The 19262-nt window shown below is 54.8% G+C and overlaps 1 protein-coding gene across 3 annotated transcripts; it reads right to left on the bottom strand.

Annotated features, from left to right (window-relative positions):
• Positions 1 to 17598, bottom strand: NCKIPSD (NCK interacting protein with SH3 domain). 3 transcript variants are annotated; one of them, XM_055558008.1, is made up of 13 exons: positions 17337 to 17598; positions 14733 to 14842; positions 14315 to 14519; positions 14048 to 14138; positions 13340 to 13848; positions 11821 to 11991; positions 11604 to 11690; positions 11368 to 11506; positions 11202 to 11282; positions 10901 to 11029; positions 10706 to 10798; positions 10412 to 10584; positions 1 to 1155 (listed from the first exon to the last, which is right to left on the bottom strand). In XM_055558008.1, exons 1-13 carry the CDS (start codon positions 17505 to 17507, stop codon positions 1054 to 1056), a joined length of 2061 nt encoding a protein of 686 aa, XP_055413983.1. In that variant the 5' UTR covers positions 17508 to 17598; the 3' UTR covers positions 1 to 1053. The 3 variants fall into 3 exon arrangements, with proteins under 3 accessions (XP_055413983.1, XP_055413982.1, XP_055413984.1); XM_055558007.1 differs by lacking the exon at positions 1 to 1155 and adding an exon at positions 5106 to 6030; XM_055558009.1 differs by lacking the exons at positions 1 to 1155; positions 11821 to 11991 and adding an exon at positions 5106 to 6030.
• Positions 17599 to 19262: the final 1664 nt, after the last annotated feature.

Below are 19262 nucleotides of genomic sequence, written 5' to 3'. Positions count from 1 at the left end.
CCCGGTGACAGCTTCTCATGCTCCCTGTAAAGGCAAAGCAAGTAGAGCTCCTCTTTCCACTGCCCTCTAGGACATTTCAGATCCTCTCCTCATGCCTTTTCCTCTCTACCCTGTATTTGCCCTTGTCACCTGCATTGCAGGGGGATTCTTTTCTCATGAAGCCACCTGGGAAGTCCTTACCTTAACCATTAGCCAGTCTGATAACAATTCTCCTACCCTGGCTCTTCTTAGACAAACTCACTGGGCTAAAATTTAACCCTAGTTAAAACAGACTATTTGTGAATTCCTTACCTCTGGAGCAGCAGAGCATTACTAGAGAAAAACAACACTTTGAATTCTTGACCTTAAGCCTTAATATTATATTGGAGGGCTTCAACAGTGCAGTAAGGTAAAAAAAGAAAAAAAAAATAGTAAAAAGGTATAAGGATTAGAAAGGAAAAAAAAAAAGTATTCACAGGCAACAGGAATGTGTATGCAAAAAAGTGAAAAGAACTTACAGATAAGTTATTAGAGTTTAGCAAAGTCACTGGATGCAAAGTCAATATATAAAAATCAGTTGTAATTTCTATATATCAACAAGTGAAAACTTTTCTTCATGATGCAATTTACAGTAGCATCGTGCAACATAAAATTCCAGGAATAAATATAATGCAGAATGTGCAATGACTCTTCACACATACAATAAAACATTGACGCTGAACACTATCATAATCATTTCATGATGTAAGTCAAATCATTATGTTGTATACCTTAAACTACATAGTCAATTATATCTCAATAAACACTGAAAGAAAAAATAGAAACATAAAGACACAAATGGAATGCAAATCTATGTTCAAAGATTGGAAGATTTAATACAGGCATACCTCAGAGATACTGTGGGTTTGGTTACAGACCACCGCAATAAAGCAAATATCACAGTAAAGTGAATTATACAAATGTTTTGGTTTCCCAGGGAATATAAAATTTGTGTTTAGACTACAGTCTGTTAAGTGTGCAACAGTACTATGTCTAAAAAAAAATGTACATACCTTAATTAAAAATACATTATTGCTAGGACTTCCCTGTTGGTCCGTGGTTAAGACTCTGCCTTTCACTGCAGGAGGCACAGGTTTGATTCCTGCTCAGGGAACTAAGATCCTTCATGACAAATGGCTGAAAAAGAAAAAAAAACCAACAAAACACCTTTTTGCTAAAAAATTCTAACCATCATCTGAGCCGTCAGTGAATCATAATCAATTTTTTTTTTTTTTCATCCTTGGGTGGGCCTAAGCATCATCTTTTTAAAAGTAACATCAAGGAATTCCCTGGCAGTCCAGTGGTTAGGACCCTGCACTTCCACTGCGGAGGGCCAAGTTTGATCCCTGGTTGGGGATCTAAGATCCCACATGCTTCCTGGTACTGCTGCTGCTGCTAAGTCACTTCAGTCGTGTCTGACTCTGTGCGACCCCATAGACAGCAGGCTTCCTGGTACAGCCAAAAATAAATAACATTAGAGATCATTGACCACAGATCAGCATAACAGATATAATAATGATGATAAAGTTTGAAATATTATGAGAATTACCAAAATGTGACACAGAGACATGAAGTAAGAAAATGCTGTTGGAAGACTGGTGACGATAGACTTTCTATCATCTATTATCTATTGAAGGTATGCCACAAACCTTCAAAACCTTTCAATTTGTTGTAAAAGATGCAGTATCAGTGAAGTGCAATAAAATGTGGTATACCTGTATTGTGCAGATGCTAATTCTTCCCAAATGATATATGGATTCAATGCAACTCAGTAAAGACTGTGTAGTGTACGTGCGTGTGTCAACCGACAAACTGGATTCTAAAATGTATGAGGGCCAAGAACACCCAAGACAGTCCAAAGGAAACCCAAGAAGAAGAACAACTTCCTCTACTAGAGATCAGGAAAGCTACAGCGACCAAACCAAGACTGTATGGTGCTGGTACAGGAATAGACAGACAAACAGAACAAAGTCCAGAGAGGGGCCTACAGGTGCATGAAGGCTTGAATGTTTACAAGCATGGCTCTTAAGAGCCAACACAAGCAAAGGATGGGCTTTCCAGTAAATGATGCCACATCAACTGGACATCCATGTAGACAAAAATGAGACCCCCTATTTCATACTACCCACATAATCAATTCTAGATAGATCTGACATCTGAATGTGAAAGGAAAGACAATACATCTTTTAGAAGAGAACATAAAAGTTCATGACTTTTAAGCAAACATTTTTTAAGAGGACACAAAATGGACTAACCATAAAGGAAAATACTGAAAAACTGGATTACATTACAATTAAGAACTTCTTTCATCCAAAGACATTAAGATAAGATAGGTTAAGATAAGGTTAAGACATTAAGATAAGATAGGGAGAAGATAGGTTAAGATATACAATCCAAGGACTCATATCCTGAATACATACTATAAACCAATAAAAGATCCACATCCCAGTCAATGAATGGGCAAGAGACGTGAAGAGGTGCTTCACGAGAGAAGATTTAAATAGCCAGTAAACTGATGAAAAAATGCTCAACCTCTTTAGTCATCAGGGAAATTTAAATGTGAAAGTAGGTATTACTGTACTCCACCGGAATGACTAAAATAAAAATGACTGACAATACCATGTTTAGGGAAAGAGACAGAGGAGCTGGCACTCAGACACCAGTGGAGGCGCATACATTGGTACAACTACTCAGGAAAGCTATTTGGCATTTTCACTGCAACTCCACTTTTGAGAATATACACTCCCCCAATATAATGCATATGAGCAACCAAAAGACGAGTACAACAGTGCTCCTGACAGCATGATTTGTAATAGACAAAAACTGGAAACAACGGAAAGATTGTCAACGTGGATAAATAAACGAGGGTGCACCATACACGACAGTGGGAATGAGCCAACCGCAACCGCGTACTATGGTGGGTGAACTGTGAGATCTGACGGTGAGGGAAGAAGCCAGTACTAACGTGACTCCATTTAGTGAAGCTGGAAAACGGGCAAAACTCCTGAGGAATTACCTCTAGGGAGGAGGTCTGGGGAGAAGGGAGGAGGTGGTGATTCAGGGGGCTGCACGGTGGGCTTGGGGAGCTGGTGACACTGGCTGGTGACGAGATAAGCATCTTGTCATTCATATTCGCGCTCTGCAGTTTCACAGTATGTTCTTCTTCCATTAAACAGGAAAAAAAGAAAAGGTTGTACTCTCGGACTTGGAGCCTGAGTCTGTATCTTTTGGGGGCTGAGCAGGCAGGTGGTCTTCGCCTGACCCCCTTGCCCTGGAGTTGCCTTATGCACGTGTAGCCTGCCGTCCTCAGTTGTGTTGCACGGACGTGTGCCACACCTGTAGGGACCCACTTCTAGCCTAGAGATTGGCCCAAACCCCCAGCCCGCAGGGCCCCTCAAAATTGTGAGTTTTCCTCAGCCCCACCCAAACACCCCTCTTTCCTTGAGTGGCTTGGTTCTCTGTCTCTGCCCTTTCCCCTAACCATATCCATGTCTACCATCAAGCAGGCAGAGCTGTTCTCCCAGATAGTTCCTTCCCTGAGGAATTCTCTGGCTAACTGTTTTCCCTGGTGCTTTTAATTTTGTGCGGTGAGACCACCATCAAGGTGTTTGCTGAGGGGTCCTAGAGTCCTGGCCCCTGTTTGCTGCCTGGAACTGGCATTTCTTTAAATTTGTCCGCTGGGGCTCAAGTAGCCCTGATGAATACGTGCAAGGACCCCTTGGACAGTCACTCACGCAGAAGCAGGCAGGGGCTCCGACCCTCCCACCACAGGGCTGAGCTTTGTTCCTCACGGGGGCCAGCACGGGGACAGATGGCACAGCCTAGCCCTGCTCTTCCCACGAGGTCAGCGTGTGCAGCCTGGCAGTGAACAGAGCAAGGCACGGAGGCCACCGAATGTCCCTGTCCCAGCTTCCTGAGGGCCTGGGCTCATCCCTGATTTACACGCTCTCAGGAGGAGAACCACAGGGCTCTGCCTTCAGCTCTCCGATGAGAAAGGACTTGTACCTGGAAGTCAGCGGTGTTGATTCTGGCTGTGAAAGGGAGGCAGAGGCCTCCAGGATGAAGTGACTGTGCTGTACCACATGGAGCTTTCCTGCAGGCCACTGTGTCAGTTCCTCCTCCGGTCCAGGTGAACCTGTACACCTAACCTTCTAGAAGAGTCAACAGTTCAGGAAGGATGTCTCATTGTCTTCCTGTGCTTTGCACCCACAGATCTGTTTTCCTGGGACCCCCACCCCAGGGGGTTTTCTTTGCTGCATTTCGCTCTGCTGGGAGAGTAACAACCCCCTGCTGTCAGCATCCCATTAAGAAAGGAAAACTCATGGCCAGAAGTCACAGTATCTGATTTTTGAAGTGTGGAATCCTCTGAGAATCATCTTGAGTAACAGAATGAAAGGGACTGTTGGAAACCACTGCAGTCTGGTGTCCGCCTATGGGTTCTGACTTTTCTCCCCGACTTACAGCAACAAGCCCTTGATAACTCAGCAGCCCACAAGGGAAGTTTTTGCCCAACGCTGGCCTCTGATTCCCCTGACAGCAGTGTGCATCTATAACCCCGTATTCGTTGAGATACTCTTTTGGTTCTACGGTAATTACCAAATCCCTGCTAAGGCTGCAAGGTGAGGGGATCTTGCTGGATCCAGTGGAAGACAAATGAGGAATGGAAACAGCTGGGCAGGCCGAGGAGTTCAGGAAGGTTGGGGCGGGGGGGTGGGGGTGGGGGGAGATGCTTCATTTGAGAATAGCTGTAAAGGATTATAGGGGTTTTAATGGGGGAGAGAGACACAGCATTCAAGGCAGAGAGAGATGTAAGTGAAGTCTGCAGGGGCAGTCACCTGCAGATGGACCGCTGGGCTCCCGGTGGCTGTGGCTGTGGCCCAGGAGAAGTGGGAACCCAGGCAAGATGTGGGAACTCAAGGGACCTCGATGGAGGGGCCTGTCAGGGACCACCTGACAGGTGGTCCTCAGGTCCTGACAGACCACCTGGAGGCTGGAGAGGGCAGGGCAAGCTACTGATGAGGTCCTGAGGTTCCCGCACCCCTGCCCACCCTCTCCCAGCACCCCTCAGGATCATACAGGGAGGCCTGTTTCCAGATGCCTTGTGATTTATTTCCAAAGGTGAGCTGCAGCACACAGGAAAATACACATGGCTTCTCAGTCTACGTTTTTCCAGAGAAAATAGATTCTGTCATTGGCTTTATCAGTGCCATCACCCCCGCCCCACCCTGTTCTGTGAGGCTCCAGGAGGGATGGCCTGTCTCTAAGATTCTGCTCTCAAAGCAGCAGCTTGGCCAAGACCTCTGGGGGTCGTAGTGAGGGGCAGCGACTGCCCCCACGGGGCGGGGCTTGGGGGTGGGCAGAGCACACGAGCGGCACTCACTGCGAAGCTAAGGCAAAGAACAGAGCTGGCGGAGGATGCCCCCTCTCACCCCAGGGACACGGCGTGCCGAAGCCCAGGACACAGACCAGGCGGGCGCGGGGGCTGAGGGCTCGGGCCCAGCCTGGAGCAGCAGCAGGACTGTGTGTGTGTATAAGGGCGGGGGTGGGGGCATGCTGAAGAGGCAGCCTACCAGGAGATGGAGGGGCTTCAGTTCACACGCTCCCCGTGCCCCAGCAGAGCTCCTGGCGTGTGGTCCCCAATTCTGTGCTTGGCCCCTGGCGTTAGCTCTATGTCAGGTGGGGGTCCCTGCTCAGGTCCCTTCTACCATCACCTCCCCTCATACTATCTGTGCAAAACATTCTTAGGGCCAAGCCTCTGAGTCCCCTGCACCCTGCCCAGGGCTGCAGGGAAGGGAGGAGAGGAAGGTGCTAGCTGGGGGCCTCGCCCAGCACCGGAAACTCCTTGCACATCTCCTGGACGATCATGCGGTCCATCTGGCACTGGGGCGAGGCTTCCTCCTCAGCCAGGATGCGTCGCAGTGTGGCCTGCAGGTCGGGGAGCCGGTGGCGGTGCTGCAGGTAGGGCGTGGAGCGGACCACGGCATGCATCAGGGAGAGGTACTCCATGCGCAGCTGTGGGGAGAGCAGGCAAGCTCAGGGACCCAGGGAGGTGCTGTGTGCCATTGCCACCAGACAGGGACAGACAGGCCACTACCGCCTTCTGGCGGCCACATGGATGTGACCGCCTGACACCACTGAAGATCAGGGTTGCATCCCAGCACCCAGCATGTAACCTGGCACCGAGCTGGCCTTCGACAGTCACTGCGTGAGTAAATAAGTAAGTCCTCGCAGTCCACACGCAGTCCCAGAACGTGGCTGGCCCAGGAAGTCCTGGCTCAGAGAGGTGGCAGGAGGAAGTGGTGAGCCCCTACCCGTGTCTGATGCTGGGCCCTTGTGGGGCTGCTATCTGTCTGTTGGAGGCCCTTCTGCTTCTCTCCTCTCACCCTGGGAGATCTCATTCACACCCACAGCTTCAAACAGTGACCCACACTCAGACTTCTTTCCTAGATTCTCCAGGGAGCTGCAGATGAGAATTTTCAGCTGCCCACTGGTCATGCCCTGCTTATCTCAGAACTCAAACTCCTGTGTCTACCATCAAACTCACAATCATCCCTATCTGCCCAAAGCTGAAGGCTTTTCCTGTGTTATCTTAATAAAGAGCACTGCTATCTGTTCAAATGCTCAAGTCAAAACTACAGGTGTCCTCTCTGAGTCCTTTCTCCCCACATCCCAAACCCAACCCATCCCTGAGACCAGGCGTCTTACCTTCTACCTGCTCTGAATCCATATCCAACCCTCCTTCCCAACCCACCTTCCCAGCACCTCTGGCTTTAACGGCTCTAACAGTCCCTCCAATGTGACACCCCAGGGGCTCCTTACCTTCACTAGACCCTGATCCGCTGACTTGGCCCCAGTACTTCTTCTCCATCTGCTCCCTTACCATCTCTCACGTCTCCTTAGAGGAGTCAGTACCCAAACCTTTCTTAGGCAGTATCACCCTGCTAACTCCCAACCTTGGTCAGGCCAAAAAGCACCTGCCCATCAAATTTTAGTATAAACAGCTAAGCAGCAGACCATTACGGAGCCGTGCACAAGCCTGGACACCATTCCCCACCACAAACCACACTGCCCAGGACCGCTGCCACTTTTCTCCACCGGGCCCATCGCTCCTTAAAGGGCCACTGCCCACCTTCTCTGCATCTGCCAAATCTAAAGTCCCTGACCAGCTGGCCTTGTGCTTCATGGAGAAAACAAGCACAACTTCAGGAACTCCTGGTCTTCCCTTGGCATCCTCACCTCAACTACTGTCCTGCTACTGAATGGACTGCCCAGGTCCTGCCAGGCGCCATCCCTCTATGCAGGCCTGAACTCTCACCAGCCGCCTGACCTACTTTTGACTCCCACAGTGGCTGACCCTCCCAGCACCTCAGCCTCTTCGCCATACTTGGCTTGCTGGATCAGTCCCTCTGGCTTAGACATCCACCAGCATCTCCCACCTTTAAAAGACCTTCTCTTGGAGTTGGTGTTCTAGTGGTTGGGAATCTGCCTGCCAATGCTGAAGACACAGGTCTGATCCCTGGTCCAGGAAGATCCCATGTGCCTCAGAGCAACTAAGCCCGTGCACCACAACTACTGAGCCTGTTGTGCTCTAGAGCCCGGGAACTGCAACTTCTGAGCCCCCATGCCTAGAGTGCATGCTCTGCAACAAGAGAAGCCACTGCAACGAGAAGCCTGCACACCGCAACTAGGGAAGCCTGTGCGGCAACCAAAGCCTCGCATAGCCCAAAATAAAATACATAAATAAACTTACAAAAAAAAAAGACTTTCCCTTGATCCCATGTCTCCCTCCAGTGATCCCCCACCTTTTCTACTCCCCTTTACATAAACAGAACAGAAGCAAAAGAGATTAAGAAGAGGTGGCAAGAATACACAGAACTATACAAAAAAAGAACTTAATGACCTGGATAGCCATGATGGCGTGGTCCCTCACCTAGAGTCAGACATCCTAGAGTGTGAAGTCAAGAGAGACTTAGGAAGCATTACTATGAACAAAGCTGGTGGAGGTGATGGAATTCCAACTGAGCTATTTAAAATCCTAAAAGGTGATGCAAGGTGCCGCACTCAATATGCCAGCAAATTTGGAAAACTAAGCAGTGGCTACAGGACTGGAAAAGGTCAGTTTTCATTCCAATCCCAAAGAATGCTCAAACTACCGCACAATTGCACTCATTTCACATGCTAGCAAGGAAATGCTCAAAATGCTTCAAGCTAGTCTTCAGCAGTACATGAACTGAGAACTTCCAGATGTACAAACTGGGTTTAGAAAAGAGAGGAATGAGAGATCAAGTTGCCAGCATTCGAGGGATCATAGAGAAAGCAAGGGAATTCCAGAAAAACATCTACTTCTGCCTCATTGACTATGTTAAAGTCTTAGACTGTGTGGATCACACAAACTGGAAAATTCTTAAAGAGATGGGAATACCAGACCACCTGACCTGTCTCTTGAGAAACCTGTACGTGAGTCAAGAAGCAATAGCTAGAACCAGACATGGAACAACAGACTAGTTTCAAATTGGGAAAGGAATACAAGGCTGTGTATTGTCACCCTGTTTATTTAACTTCTATGCAGGGTACATCATGCAAAATGCCAGGCTGGATGAATCACAAGCTGGAATCAAGACTGCCAGGAGAAATATCAACAACCTCAGATATGCAGATGATATCACTCTAATGGCAGAAAGTGAAGAGGAACTAAAGAGACTCTTGATGAGGGTGAAAGAGGAGAGTAAAAAAGCTGAGTTAAAACTCAACAGTCAAAAAACTAGGATCATGGCATTTGGTCCCATCACTTCATGGCAAATAGAAGGGGAGAAAGTGGAAATAGTGATAGTTTTATTTTCTTGAGTTCCAAAATCACTGAGCAAGTCATGAAATTAAAAGACTCTTACTTTTTGGAAGCAAAGCTGTGACAAACCTAGACAGTGTGTTAAAAAGCAGAGACATCACTTTACCAACAAAGGTCCAAAGAGTCAAAGCTCTGGTTTTCCCATAAAGAAAAACCATAAAGGAGGCTGAATGCTGAAGCATTGATGCTTTTGCACTGTGGTGTTGGAGAAGACTCTTGAGAGTCCCTTGGACAGCAACGAGATCAAACCACTCAATCCTAAAGGAAATCAGTCCTGAATATTCATTGGAAGGACTACTGCTGAAGCAGAAGTTCCAATACTTTGGCCACCTGATGCAAAGAGCTGACTCACTGGAAAAGACCCTGATACTGGGAAAGACTGAAGGCAGGAGGAGAAGGGGATGACAGAGGATGAGATGGCTGGATGGCATCACCGACTCAATGGACATGAGTCTGAGCAAGCTCTGGAAGATAGTGAAGGACAGGGATGCCTGATGTGCTACAGTCCATGGGGTCGCAAAAAGTTGGACAGGACTGAGTAACAAGTTCAAGTTTACATAAAAACACATGAGGGTTGTTTCCATTCAGTGCTCCCACCTTCCCTCTCTTTCCACTCCCCTCCAACGTCAAATCTTCTCTTCAACTTCCTACTTGGACTCTCTTCCCTCCACTCCATGGACACTGCTGGTCAGTCACGCCTGACCTCCGTGTGGCAAATTCTGTGTCTCCCTCTCAGGCCTCGTCTCACTCAGGCTCCTAACTGTGGCAACGGCTCATCCCCTCCTCTTTCACACACAAGTCTCTGGGTTCCTGCTCTCCTGGTTTTCCCTCCTGAGTATCTCCTGTGTGCCCCGACTGAAGCCTAAGCTTCCCTCTGACCCATGCATCCTACACCCAAGGTGACCGCACTGTCACGGGCTTCCCAGCACACGTATGCACAGCGCACTCCCAGTGTCTCTTCCCCGTCCCCACTCACACCCCAGCGCCTCGCTGACGTCCTCTGTACCTGGATGTCCAGCAGATACCTTCTCAATCTCGACGCATCAAAACACAACTCTATTCAAAAGGTCTTCCCCACCAGAGGGATCAGCACTTCCTCCACCAGGCTGGTCCAGACCAATTGAGCAGCGAGTCCTGCCAACCCACCTCCAACACATCCAGGCCTGACCTCCTCTCCCACTCCACATGTACCACCTGGAGGGCGGCGGCCGCTTCCGCACCAGCCTCCCGCTTCTGCTGTGATCTCACAGCCTCCGTTTCATTCAGGATGGTAATCAGATCACTTCCCCTACAAGGTAACCACCTCCTGCCGCAGCCCCCAAGGCTTCGAGTAAACTCCACTTGCTCTTCTCACCTCCCACCACTCCTCCTGTCTCCAGACAGCGCATCCCCTGATCACCACACGGCGGGCTCCCCTGGGTCTTGGCACACCTGTCTTGGCTGAGCGGCCTCCCCTACTTACCGGCTCCAGCATGCCCCTCACCCTCGTCTCAGGTCCCCCCCCCAGGCTGTGACAGCTCCCACCCCGCTGCAGCCACGTCCAGGCACCTTGTCTCCGGGCGACAGGTCCGCGATGTGTCGCACGGTGATGTCGATGAGCGCCATCATGTCCGTGTGGTAGAAGATCGCAGCCGTGGTGGGGCTGGCGAACACGTCCTGCAGGAACTTGAGGATGGAGTGCGGCGGCTGTGGCTCGTGCTTGAAAATGCGCACGGGGTCATCTAGAAGGTGGGGAAGAGGGCTCAGGGCAGTCCTCTGGGGAGCGCCAACAGGCATCACGGCAGGGGCGTGGTGGGGAGTCACAGGACCTAAGTGGCCCTGTGCAGATTCCTGGGCACTCACCCCCTCTGTTCAGGAGCAACAGCAGCTTCTCGGAGAAGATCTTGACATTGGCGTGTTTGCTCAGGGCGGCCATTATGACGTTCTGGTCCGGGGCTGAGGAAGGACATGGGTGTGCACGAGGGCACCGGTGCTGAGCCTGGTGGGTCCTCCTCCACCCTTGCAGCGCGAGGCAGCTACCCCAGGCCCCGCCCTCACCTGGCAGGTGCAGGTTGAGAGCCAGAAGTAGATTCACGCAGAGATCCGGCAGCTGCTCCGTGGTGTCCAAGGGCAGCCCATCCTCAACGATGCTCAGCAGGAACTGGGCGAAGGGTGTGCCCAGGTGCTCTAGGAGAGGGGCACACTGAGGTCTGCAGACCAGCCCCACCGCCCACCCCGCCCAGCCTCCCTGGGTTCCCGTGAGCCCTGGGGATGCTCCATGCGACCCCGGTCGGGGGGGTCCCCAGCCCTCAGGCTGTGGGCTCCCTGCAGTCAGCTGGGCCGTGACCTGCCTTCTTACCATAGTGTGCGTAGGGCACTGCCTCGCCCATGGAGAAGACCATGGCCAGGATGAGGGCTGAATAACAGAGCTTCTGGTGGTCTGCAGGGGTGCAGAGCAGGTGGTCAGAGCCCCTGAAGGTGGCGGGAACCCCCAGGGGGCAGGGAGCTGGCCCTCACTCGCTCACCCTGCGTGTCTGTCTGCATGTCCCGTGCCAGCTCCACGGGCAGCACGGACGACACGAGCGTGGAGATGATGGCCGCGTCCAGGCTGCACATGGCACCGAAGCACTTGAGGAGCAGCAGCCGCAGTGACACCCGGTGCTCCTGGCAGGGGACCCCGTGTGCGCTCAGTGCCCGGATGCCCCACCTCTGCCTGGGTCCCTCCGTGTCCCCCCACCCCCCCTCGCTCTCACACACACACCATTTGGTAGTAGGCCACCAAGGCCAGGACAGACTCGAACTCGTTCCGCTTGCACATTTTCTTGCAAACTTCAGGGTCTGCATCCGTCTGCAGGGGGGAGGAGATGTGAAGGAGTCGCTCAGTGTGCGTGGCCGCCCGTGAGCGTGCCGAGGACCAGTAGAGGAGACTCCCGAGCACGGGGGAGGGGTGGGGACACCTGGGGGCCCCCAGCCCGCACCAGAATGTGCAGCAGCTCCTCCAAGTAGCAGCGGATGACGCCCTCATCCTCATACAGGGCCCAGCTGCGCTGCTGGGCATCGTCCTTCCGCCGGGCAAGGTCTGCAAAGATCACCTCCAGCCGCTGCTGGTCATGGCAGACCTGCCCTGAGGGCAGGGCGGTGCTCAGGTCCTGTGGGCAGACGGCGAGGGGGTGCTCAGCACACCTGCCCCGCACCATGTCCAGGAGGCCCTCGAGGCCTGGGTCTCAACCCAGACCCCGAGGTCCAGGTGTGCGCTCCTGGCCTGTGCCAGACCAGGGGCCCTGGGCCTCACCTACAACGGCTGCCTGGAGCCAGCGTCCTCCCAGGACTGGTGAGCGGACCAGCCCCTGGTTTTCTTCCCTCCTCCCTGCTGTTCCCCATCAACTTCCCATAGCCCATCCCTCAACATCGAGGCCCCCAGGGGCACTAGCCCTGTTCTGCACACCCTCTCCAAGGAATTCTACTGCCTCCAAGTCTTCCCCCCCATCCCCCGCCACCTCCCCCAATAAACCAGCAGCTTATGGGATTTTATTTTCCTGACCATCGATTGAACCCTTGGCAGTGAGAGCATGGAGTCGCAACCACTGGACTGACTGCAAGGAATTCCTGCGCCCCCAAGTCTTAATAACCTCCTGAGACAGGATTCTGCACGAGACATGTCTGCGGGGAATTTTCCAACAACCTGCCTCCTGTCCCTGCATAAACATCCTCTGTGAGGAAGGCCATGGACTTCTCACAGCCTGCATGTGACTTGAGATTGTACTCTCTGATTCTACACAAAGTGGGACAGGCCTGTCAACCTGCCTTCCATGTTCTTCTTGAGCCTGCTGGCCACTGCTCCTGCACAGGCAAGCCCATGGCCTCACTGCTCCCCACACCCCGAACCAGAGCTGCAGCTCCCAAGGAAGGAGGCACTTCCGGCCCATCTGGCCCCCAGTCCTGCTCCCTGATCAGTGCCCCCCACCCTTGGCAAGGGATGCCACCCATCCCACGATGCCCACACCCCCCCACCATCTGAGTCAGCATTCAGGCCTCCATCATAGCTCTCGAAGCACCCAGTGCTCTCCACTGCCAAGGCCAGCGTGGCACTGCCCTCTTTCACTCCCTCTGTCCATTCCTTCCCTGCAGCCCGAGAGAACCCCTGGCCACCCACAGCTGTCTCCTCTGTCCCCTGCCCTAGGTCTCACTTCCAACCACACCTCTTGCTCCCTCCCTCCCTCCCTTGTGGTGTTCCAGCCATGCTGGCCTCGTTCCAATCCCTCCTGTGAGCTGAGCATGAGGTGCTGCCTTATGGCCCTCATCCAAGCTGAGCCTCTGTCTGCAGTATTCTTCCTCCCTTTCTTCTTCACGGATTGTCCCCAAAAGTCCCCAACACCCAGCACAAGGAAGCCGAGAGCTCGAGCTCAACAAATACCTGTCAGGTAAAGGCTGGATACATGTGCGGGCGGGGAAGGGGCAGAGGTGGCGGGGCGGCCCCTGGCCCTGGCCCACCCTCACCTTGCCCTCCACCAGCGAGAGGAGGACCTGCTCCATGACAGGTGAGCTGGCCGGCACGGAGGCCTGGATGTGGCCTACCACGACGCCAATGGCCACGCGGCAGAGCTCGTGGCTCAGGCCAGTGTTCCTCCGCACGAGCTCCATCAGCTCTGCCCCGATGGTCCTGGGCACGGCGGGCTCAGCCACTGCCTTCTCCTCTGTGGCCCCCAGGTTCAGTGCCCCCAGGGCCTCCAGCTCATCAAGGGCCGGAGCTGGGGCTGTCTCCACCACTGCCGCCGCTGCCTCCTCCTCTGTAGGGGGCTCGGGGTTTGGCACCTTGCAGGGAGGGGGCTGAGCTTGGGACACAGCGGTAAGCGCGCCTCGGCGGGGCACAGGTGGGGGCGTGGGTGAGCAGCTGGGGCCCAGCTCGGATGAGCTGGAGCCGGTGTAGAGGGTGTCAAGGGAGGTGCTGCTGACAGAGCCGCCGCTGGACACAGAACTGCCCCCGGAGGGCGTGGTGTTGTGGCCACCTGTGGGCAGAGAGGGGATGCTGTGCTGGGGCAGCCCCCCGGGGACCCCTATCCCCCCAAGCCCAGAGCCCCCAGCCATCCAACCCCTGCCCTGTCTTCACCCCCAAGCCTGGAGCCCCCAGTTTTCTGACATAGGCAGAGCAACCGTTCTAAGCACAGGGTGTCCCATCCCCCAACTCCCCCATCCCCGCCTTCTCACCACTCCCCAAGACCATCAGGGCGTCACGGTCTCGGCGCTTCACAGGCGGGGGTGGCGTGGTAGGCGCTGCTCGGCGAGGCTGTGGCGGGATCTGGAGGACAGAAGTGGGATCTGAGGGCAGACTGCCATTTGGGGTGAGGCCTGAGCTCGGCGGGGCAGGACCAAGGCTCCAGGCGGCACTGCTGACCGGGGTGGACGCGTGGAGCCTCCAGACAAAGCCTTAAGCCCCCCGCCATCTCCCTTGCCCAGGCTGCTCTCACCATGTACCTGGTAGAGGCCTCCGTCCGCCCCGAGATACTCAGAACTGGGCAGGCTGTGCTGCCGCTCGAACCCAGCTCGACACATGCCATTGGGCTGCCTGGTGGCGGCGGCATCCAGATGGTGGTCACTGGTGGACGGGGTCATAGCTGCAGGGCTGGGGGCAGAGGGGCCTCTGCGGGACAGGGTCTCTTTCCGGTGGTGGATCAGCTTCCTGAGGCAGGGGCAGGGAGGTTACTGGGGGAGTCACCCTACAACTCCCCAAGTCTGCCCATGCTCCCTGAGGGACACTGCCCACCCTAGCCCAGGGCCCCCATCACCTTCATGCCCCACCCGTCTCTGCACTAGCAACCCTGCCCTTTAGAGTCCCGGAAGGACCCCATCCCCCGGGGCTCACTGGGAGCCCCCCCCACCAACACACACTCACTGGAGGATCCCGCGCTGCTCCAGGCTGTATTTGCCACCATCCCGCATGGCCGCGTTGTGCACAGCCTCAATGGCCCGGTCAATGGCTTGGAGGACATCCTGCTCCAGGCCCTGTGAGGAGGGCAGGAGTGGGGTCTTAGCCCTGGGGGCCAGGTGAGGGCACAGAGGCCAGAGCCAGCCCTGGAGGGAGCCTGGCGCAGCCAGAGGGCCACAACTGCTCTTAAAGCCTGGAATACTAGAGATCAACACAGCAAGATGAACTAGAATATCAATCGGGGTTCTCAAACTGCGTCACTCAGGAAGCTGGGCCACAGGGAGGGGCCCAGGCTGCTGCTTTATATATCGGGTCCCCGCTCGGGATTTTACCTATGGCGAGGCTCTTGGCTAAGTCATCTCTGAAAGTCTGGGCTCTGAAGCAAAAACACAGCCCACGGACCCCCAGTTTGAGGCCAGGAGTGCACACTTAATCTATCGCCAGGCTTGGCTCAGATCCCAGGCTGAGATGCCAAGCAGGGAGCCTCTAGGGTCTGGTGCTCTGAACAAATCCCTCTGGATCTTGCTGACCCGTCACAAAACCAGGACAGACCCATCCTCAGAGAGCCTTCTGCAGGCCCTGGTAGCTGAGGACAGGCCAAAGGGACCTCCTCTTTGCACCCGTGTTGCCAGCCCTCATCCCCTCTAGCTGTGAGAAGGGAATCCTCCAGAGCTGCGCTGGGAAACAGCAGTTCTGGGTTTGTGGCAGAAGATAGACATAAGCGTGGAACCTGGCCCCTGCCCCAGATTTTGTGTCGCCATCCGCAGCAACTCAGGGGTCCCCTTGACCCAGCCTGGCTGGCATGGGGTGGGGGGAGTAAGGGGCTGGCAACTGTGGGACCAGTCACTCCCACCCCTCCTTTGCCCTTGGCACCCATGGTCCATCAGGCACAGGGGCCTCAGAACTAAGGTGAGATCACACCAGAGTGGGTTGGAGAGGCTTCTCGGATGGGGACAGACAGATGGACTCAGAGATCAGCAGAGCCCCAAAGGTAACAGGGGGCGTGTCAGAGTGCAGGAGACAGACAGAAAAGGGGACAGAGACAGAATGGCAGAGGATGCACAGAAAGCAAGAAAGATGGTGAGAGAGAGAGGGAGGGAGAGAGAGAGGAAAAGAGAGAAGCAGAGAGAGAGAACACAGAAAGAAATTAAGATTCGGAGACAGAGAAGGGGAGCGAGTTGGAGGATGTGGACACACACAAGGGGAGAGTCAGGATGACACAGAGACAGCCAGGGAGACGGAGACGGAGGGAGATGTGCAGCAAGAAACCAAGAGACAGAGAAGACGGCACCCTCTCTGCCCTCCCCAAACACCCAGCCCAATAGCCAAGGCAGGCCCTGGGGGGAAGTGGGGGACTCTCCTTGGAGGCCTCCAACAAGCCCCCAGCCCCAGAGAGACTGGCTCTGACATGCTCACTTCCAGACCCAGCAGCCCTCGTGTCCGGGGCTTCCACTCTCACCCAGACACTCCTGGATGCCATGAGGCCAAGGGTCCAGGGCCCCAGGCCCATCCCCTCGAATAAAGGCCACAGATGACATCTCCAAATTTATCCTGTTATTTCTGTCCTGAACTGGGCCGGCTTGGGATGTTTCCTACAGCCAGAGACTAGGATGGGGCGGGGGTGTCTGGCACAGGGCAGGCCTGGAGGCTCTGGGCCCTCCTTCCCCCTGAGATCAGAATAGACCAGCTGGAGACAATGCAGCCCAACCCCCACACCAGGACTATTCTGGGGGAAACAGGAACTGGGGCTGTACCTCCAGTGGAAGGAAACAGGGGGGCTATGGCCACACCAGGGAAGCCGTGGGGAAGTCCCACTTCCTTGCTAAGGGAGCAGCTCCCCACCCCAGGCTGGGGACAAGGAAGGCTCAGGCTCCCTCACTTTCCAAGAAAGGAAGTCTGAAAAGTCAGGGCCTGAGGCTTGTAGTGCCAGGGAGTGTCAGCAGGAGCTGGGAACCCAGGCTCAAAGTAGACTGACAAGGGTGTTTTTGGAAGAGCTTAGGGGCTGACTAAGTACAGGACAATAAAAGATATTGAGGTCTCAGGGCTTGGGGGGTCACTTAGGGGATGGGGGTGTCCACGGCTCCCTGGTCCAAGTGCAGGGGGTGGGATGGGAGGGTGAAGACGTGGAAGATGGCTGGGGAAACAGAAAGTGCCCAGGGGTGCCGGGGGGCTCAGGGGTGGAAGCTGCGGAAGAGGAGGCAAGAGTGTTGGGATCCTGGTGATTCAGGCGAGGGGCCAATTAAGTCAGGGGTCTCAGTGACCGGGGGAACTGCTCAGAATCTGGTGTACTGGAATCTCGGGGCTGACTCTTGAATTGTATTCGGCTGGGGATTCAGATGTTGGGTCTGGGGTCTCTGTCCCAGAGTTAGGCTTTAGGTAGGTCTGGAGTCCTCAAGAGTTGCCTGTCAAGGGCCTGGTCCTCTGTAGGGGGAGCGGGCTCTCAGGGTCCCAGTCCTCGCGGGGTCTCTCGGTCAGGTTCTCAAAGTCCTCATCTGCTGGAGGTCCCGACCGGCCGGTGATGGAGCTCAGTCTAGGGGCGGCGGAGGCCGGGCCGGGGAGGGGCACACTCACCTGCAGGCGGCGCAGGTAGGCGGGCGGCACGTAGCCGGTCTCACCGCTGCGCGCCCGCGCCGCCAACCACCAGTGCGCGCTGCTGCGCTCCAGCACCAGGAAGGTCTCGCCCGCGGCGAACGCCAGCGCGTTGGGCTCCGCCGAGCGGAACGCGTACAGCGCGCGGTACATGAGGCCGAGTCGCGCCGGGGCAGGGGAGACGGCGGGGGGCTGAGGAACCAGGACGCCAGGCCGGCACCTCCTCGCCGCGCTCGCCCTGCCCCGTGACACACGGCGCGTGCGCGCGCGCGCCCGCCCGCCCGCCGCAGTCCCGCCCCGACAGTGTCGGCTCCTGCGCGGAAGCGCGGCGCCCCCTGGCGGCCCCAAGGGGCGCGGCTCTCGAGAGTCCACCGCCCTTTCCGAGGACTTGGTCGTCTCCAAGCTCCAGACTCCCTGACCCGGCACCCCGCCTAGAGCCCCCAGCCCCAGCTGCCCCTGCCCGGCCCTCCACTCCTTTTACCGGCTCAAGCCCTAATACTGCGGCCCACCCTACTTCACGAAGGAGAGTCCGCCCGCAGCCCAAAGGCAGAGCCTGTGTCCTGTGCTGATAAGCCTCTTGCATCTATGCCACCCCAGAGAAGTGGATCCTGACCTACTAAATTAAGGACAGCGACCCCGGGTCTCCTGTGTGTCTCGAGGCGTGCTGAGCTCACTTCTTTAAGCTCCAGCGGTGGGCAACGGGGAGCAAGAGTGGAGAGGGGGCTGCAGAAACAAAAACCAGGTCAGGCCATTTCGCTGTCCATAGTCCTCCCATCCTCAGTCCCCATCTCTTCTCCTCTGCCACTAACTTCTCTCTTCCTCTCTAACGTGGGTTCTTGCATATCCATTCTTCTGCCTGGGACGCTATTCCCCTCCTCACAGCATAAGGTCAGGCTCCCACCCTTATCAGTCACTTTCACATCACTCTCTTCTGTTGTCTTTGGAGACTTACAAATCCCGGTTATTTCTGATGCTTCCTTCTGAGAGCAGATAGAAGGGCTGGTGGATGGGGAGTGGGGTACCATGTGGCGTTAAGAGCCTGTTTGGCCCAACTTCCAGTCAGCCCTGACCTGGTGAGGTCATTTGTAGTCCTATGAAGCAGCAGGGAGCAGGGAAAACCAAGGGGACCTGGGTTTAGGTAAACCCAGTGTCCTTGGGACCTCCTATCACCGTCCAGAGGCTGGTCCAGCCACATTCTTCTCTGGAAGCCTGGACCCAGGCAGCAGGTAGGCACAACCCGGCCAGTGTATGCAGTTGGGTGATTTTGGATATAGTGGATATAGGCATAGTGGATCTGGGAGAGGTGCTGAGAGGTTCAGGTAAGAGGTGGGGCTGCTAGACCTGGACATCCAGATCCTCCTTTCTTGGCACTAGTTCTGTATCCTTCTCCCTCGTGCCTGTGTCAGCAGTTCAAGATCTCGTGCCACACTTCTCCCTGAAACCCTCTGAGAACAGAGCAGAAACAGCTCTCTTGGGGGCTGCCCAGGCTGGAACCACATGAAGGATGGCACTGGCATGGCTGCTGTGGGCTCCAGGGCTGGGTAGGAGTGCTAGCAGATGGTGTGGCCAAGATGCCCACTCGGCCCAGAAGACGCCCTCCCATCAAGCGCCCTACCTCCTGGGACCTTGACCACAGAGCCAATAACCGCCAACAGACCAAAGACTGGTGGCCACCTAAGGTCCCAAGATTGGCTCCAGGATGCCCGACATCACAATGTCCCATCAATTAGCTGCTGCCAGTGGCACAGGAGCTGGACCCAAGATTAGGCACACCTGCTGTCCAACTCTGACTAAACCTACGTGAGGGCAGGGAAAGACCTGTGTCAAGAGTCAAGTGCAGTTCTCTGCATAAGGGTGCTGGGATGGACCCATTTAAGGTTATGCCTGTGGGTGCTTGGTTAGTGGACT

The sequence above is a fragment of the Bubalus kerabau genome, chromosome 20, assembly GCF_029407905.1.
Source record: "Bubalus kerabau isolate K-KA32 ecotype Philippines breed swamp buffalo chromosome 20, PCC_UOA_SB_1v2, whole genome shotgun sequence".
NCBI lineage: Eukaryota > Metazoa > Chordata > Mammalia > Artiodactyla > Bovidae > Bubalus > Bubalus kerabau.
The sequence above is the reverse complement of the archived record's forward strand: the minus strand, read 5'-3'. Positions and strand labels throughout refer to the sequence as shown.

Excerpts from the sequence above, each read along its gene's own strand:
- NCKIPSD (XM_055558007.1), bottom strand. The coding sequence starts at position 17,507 with ATGTACCGCGCGCTGTACGCGTTCCGCTCGGCGGAGCCCAACGCGCTG. Across the intron at positions 10,799-10,900 it reads TCTCAACCTGCACCTGCCAG|CCCCGGACCAGAACGTCATA; the intron begins GTGAGGGCGGGG and ends GTCCTTCCTCAG. Across the intron at positions 10,585-10,705 it reads GTTGCTCCTGAACAGAGGGG|ATGACCCCGTGCGCATTTTC; the intron begins GTGAGTGCCCAG and ends CCCACCTTCTAG.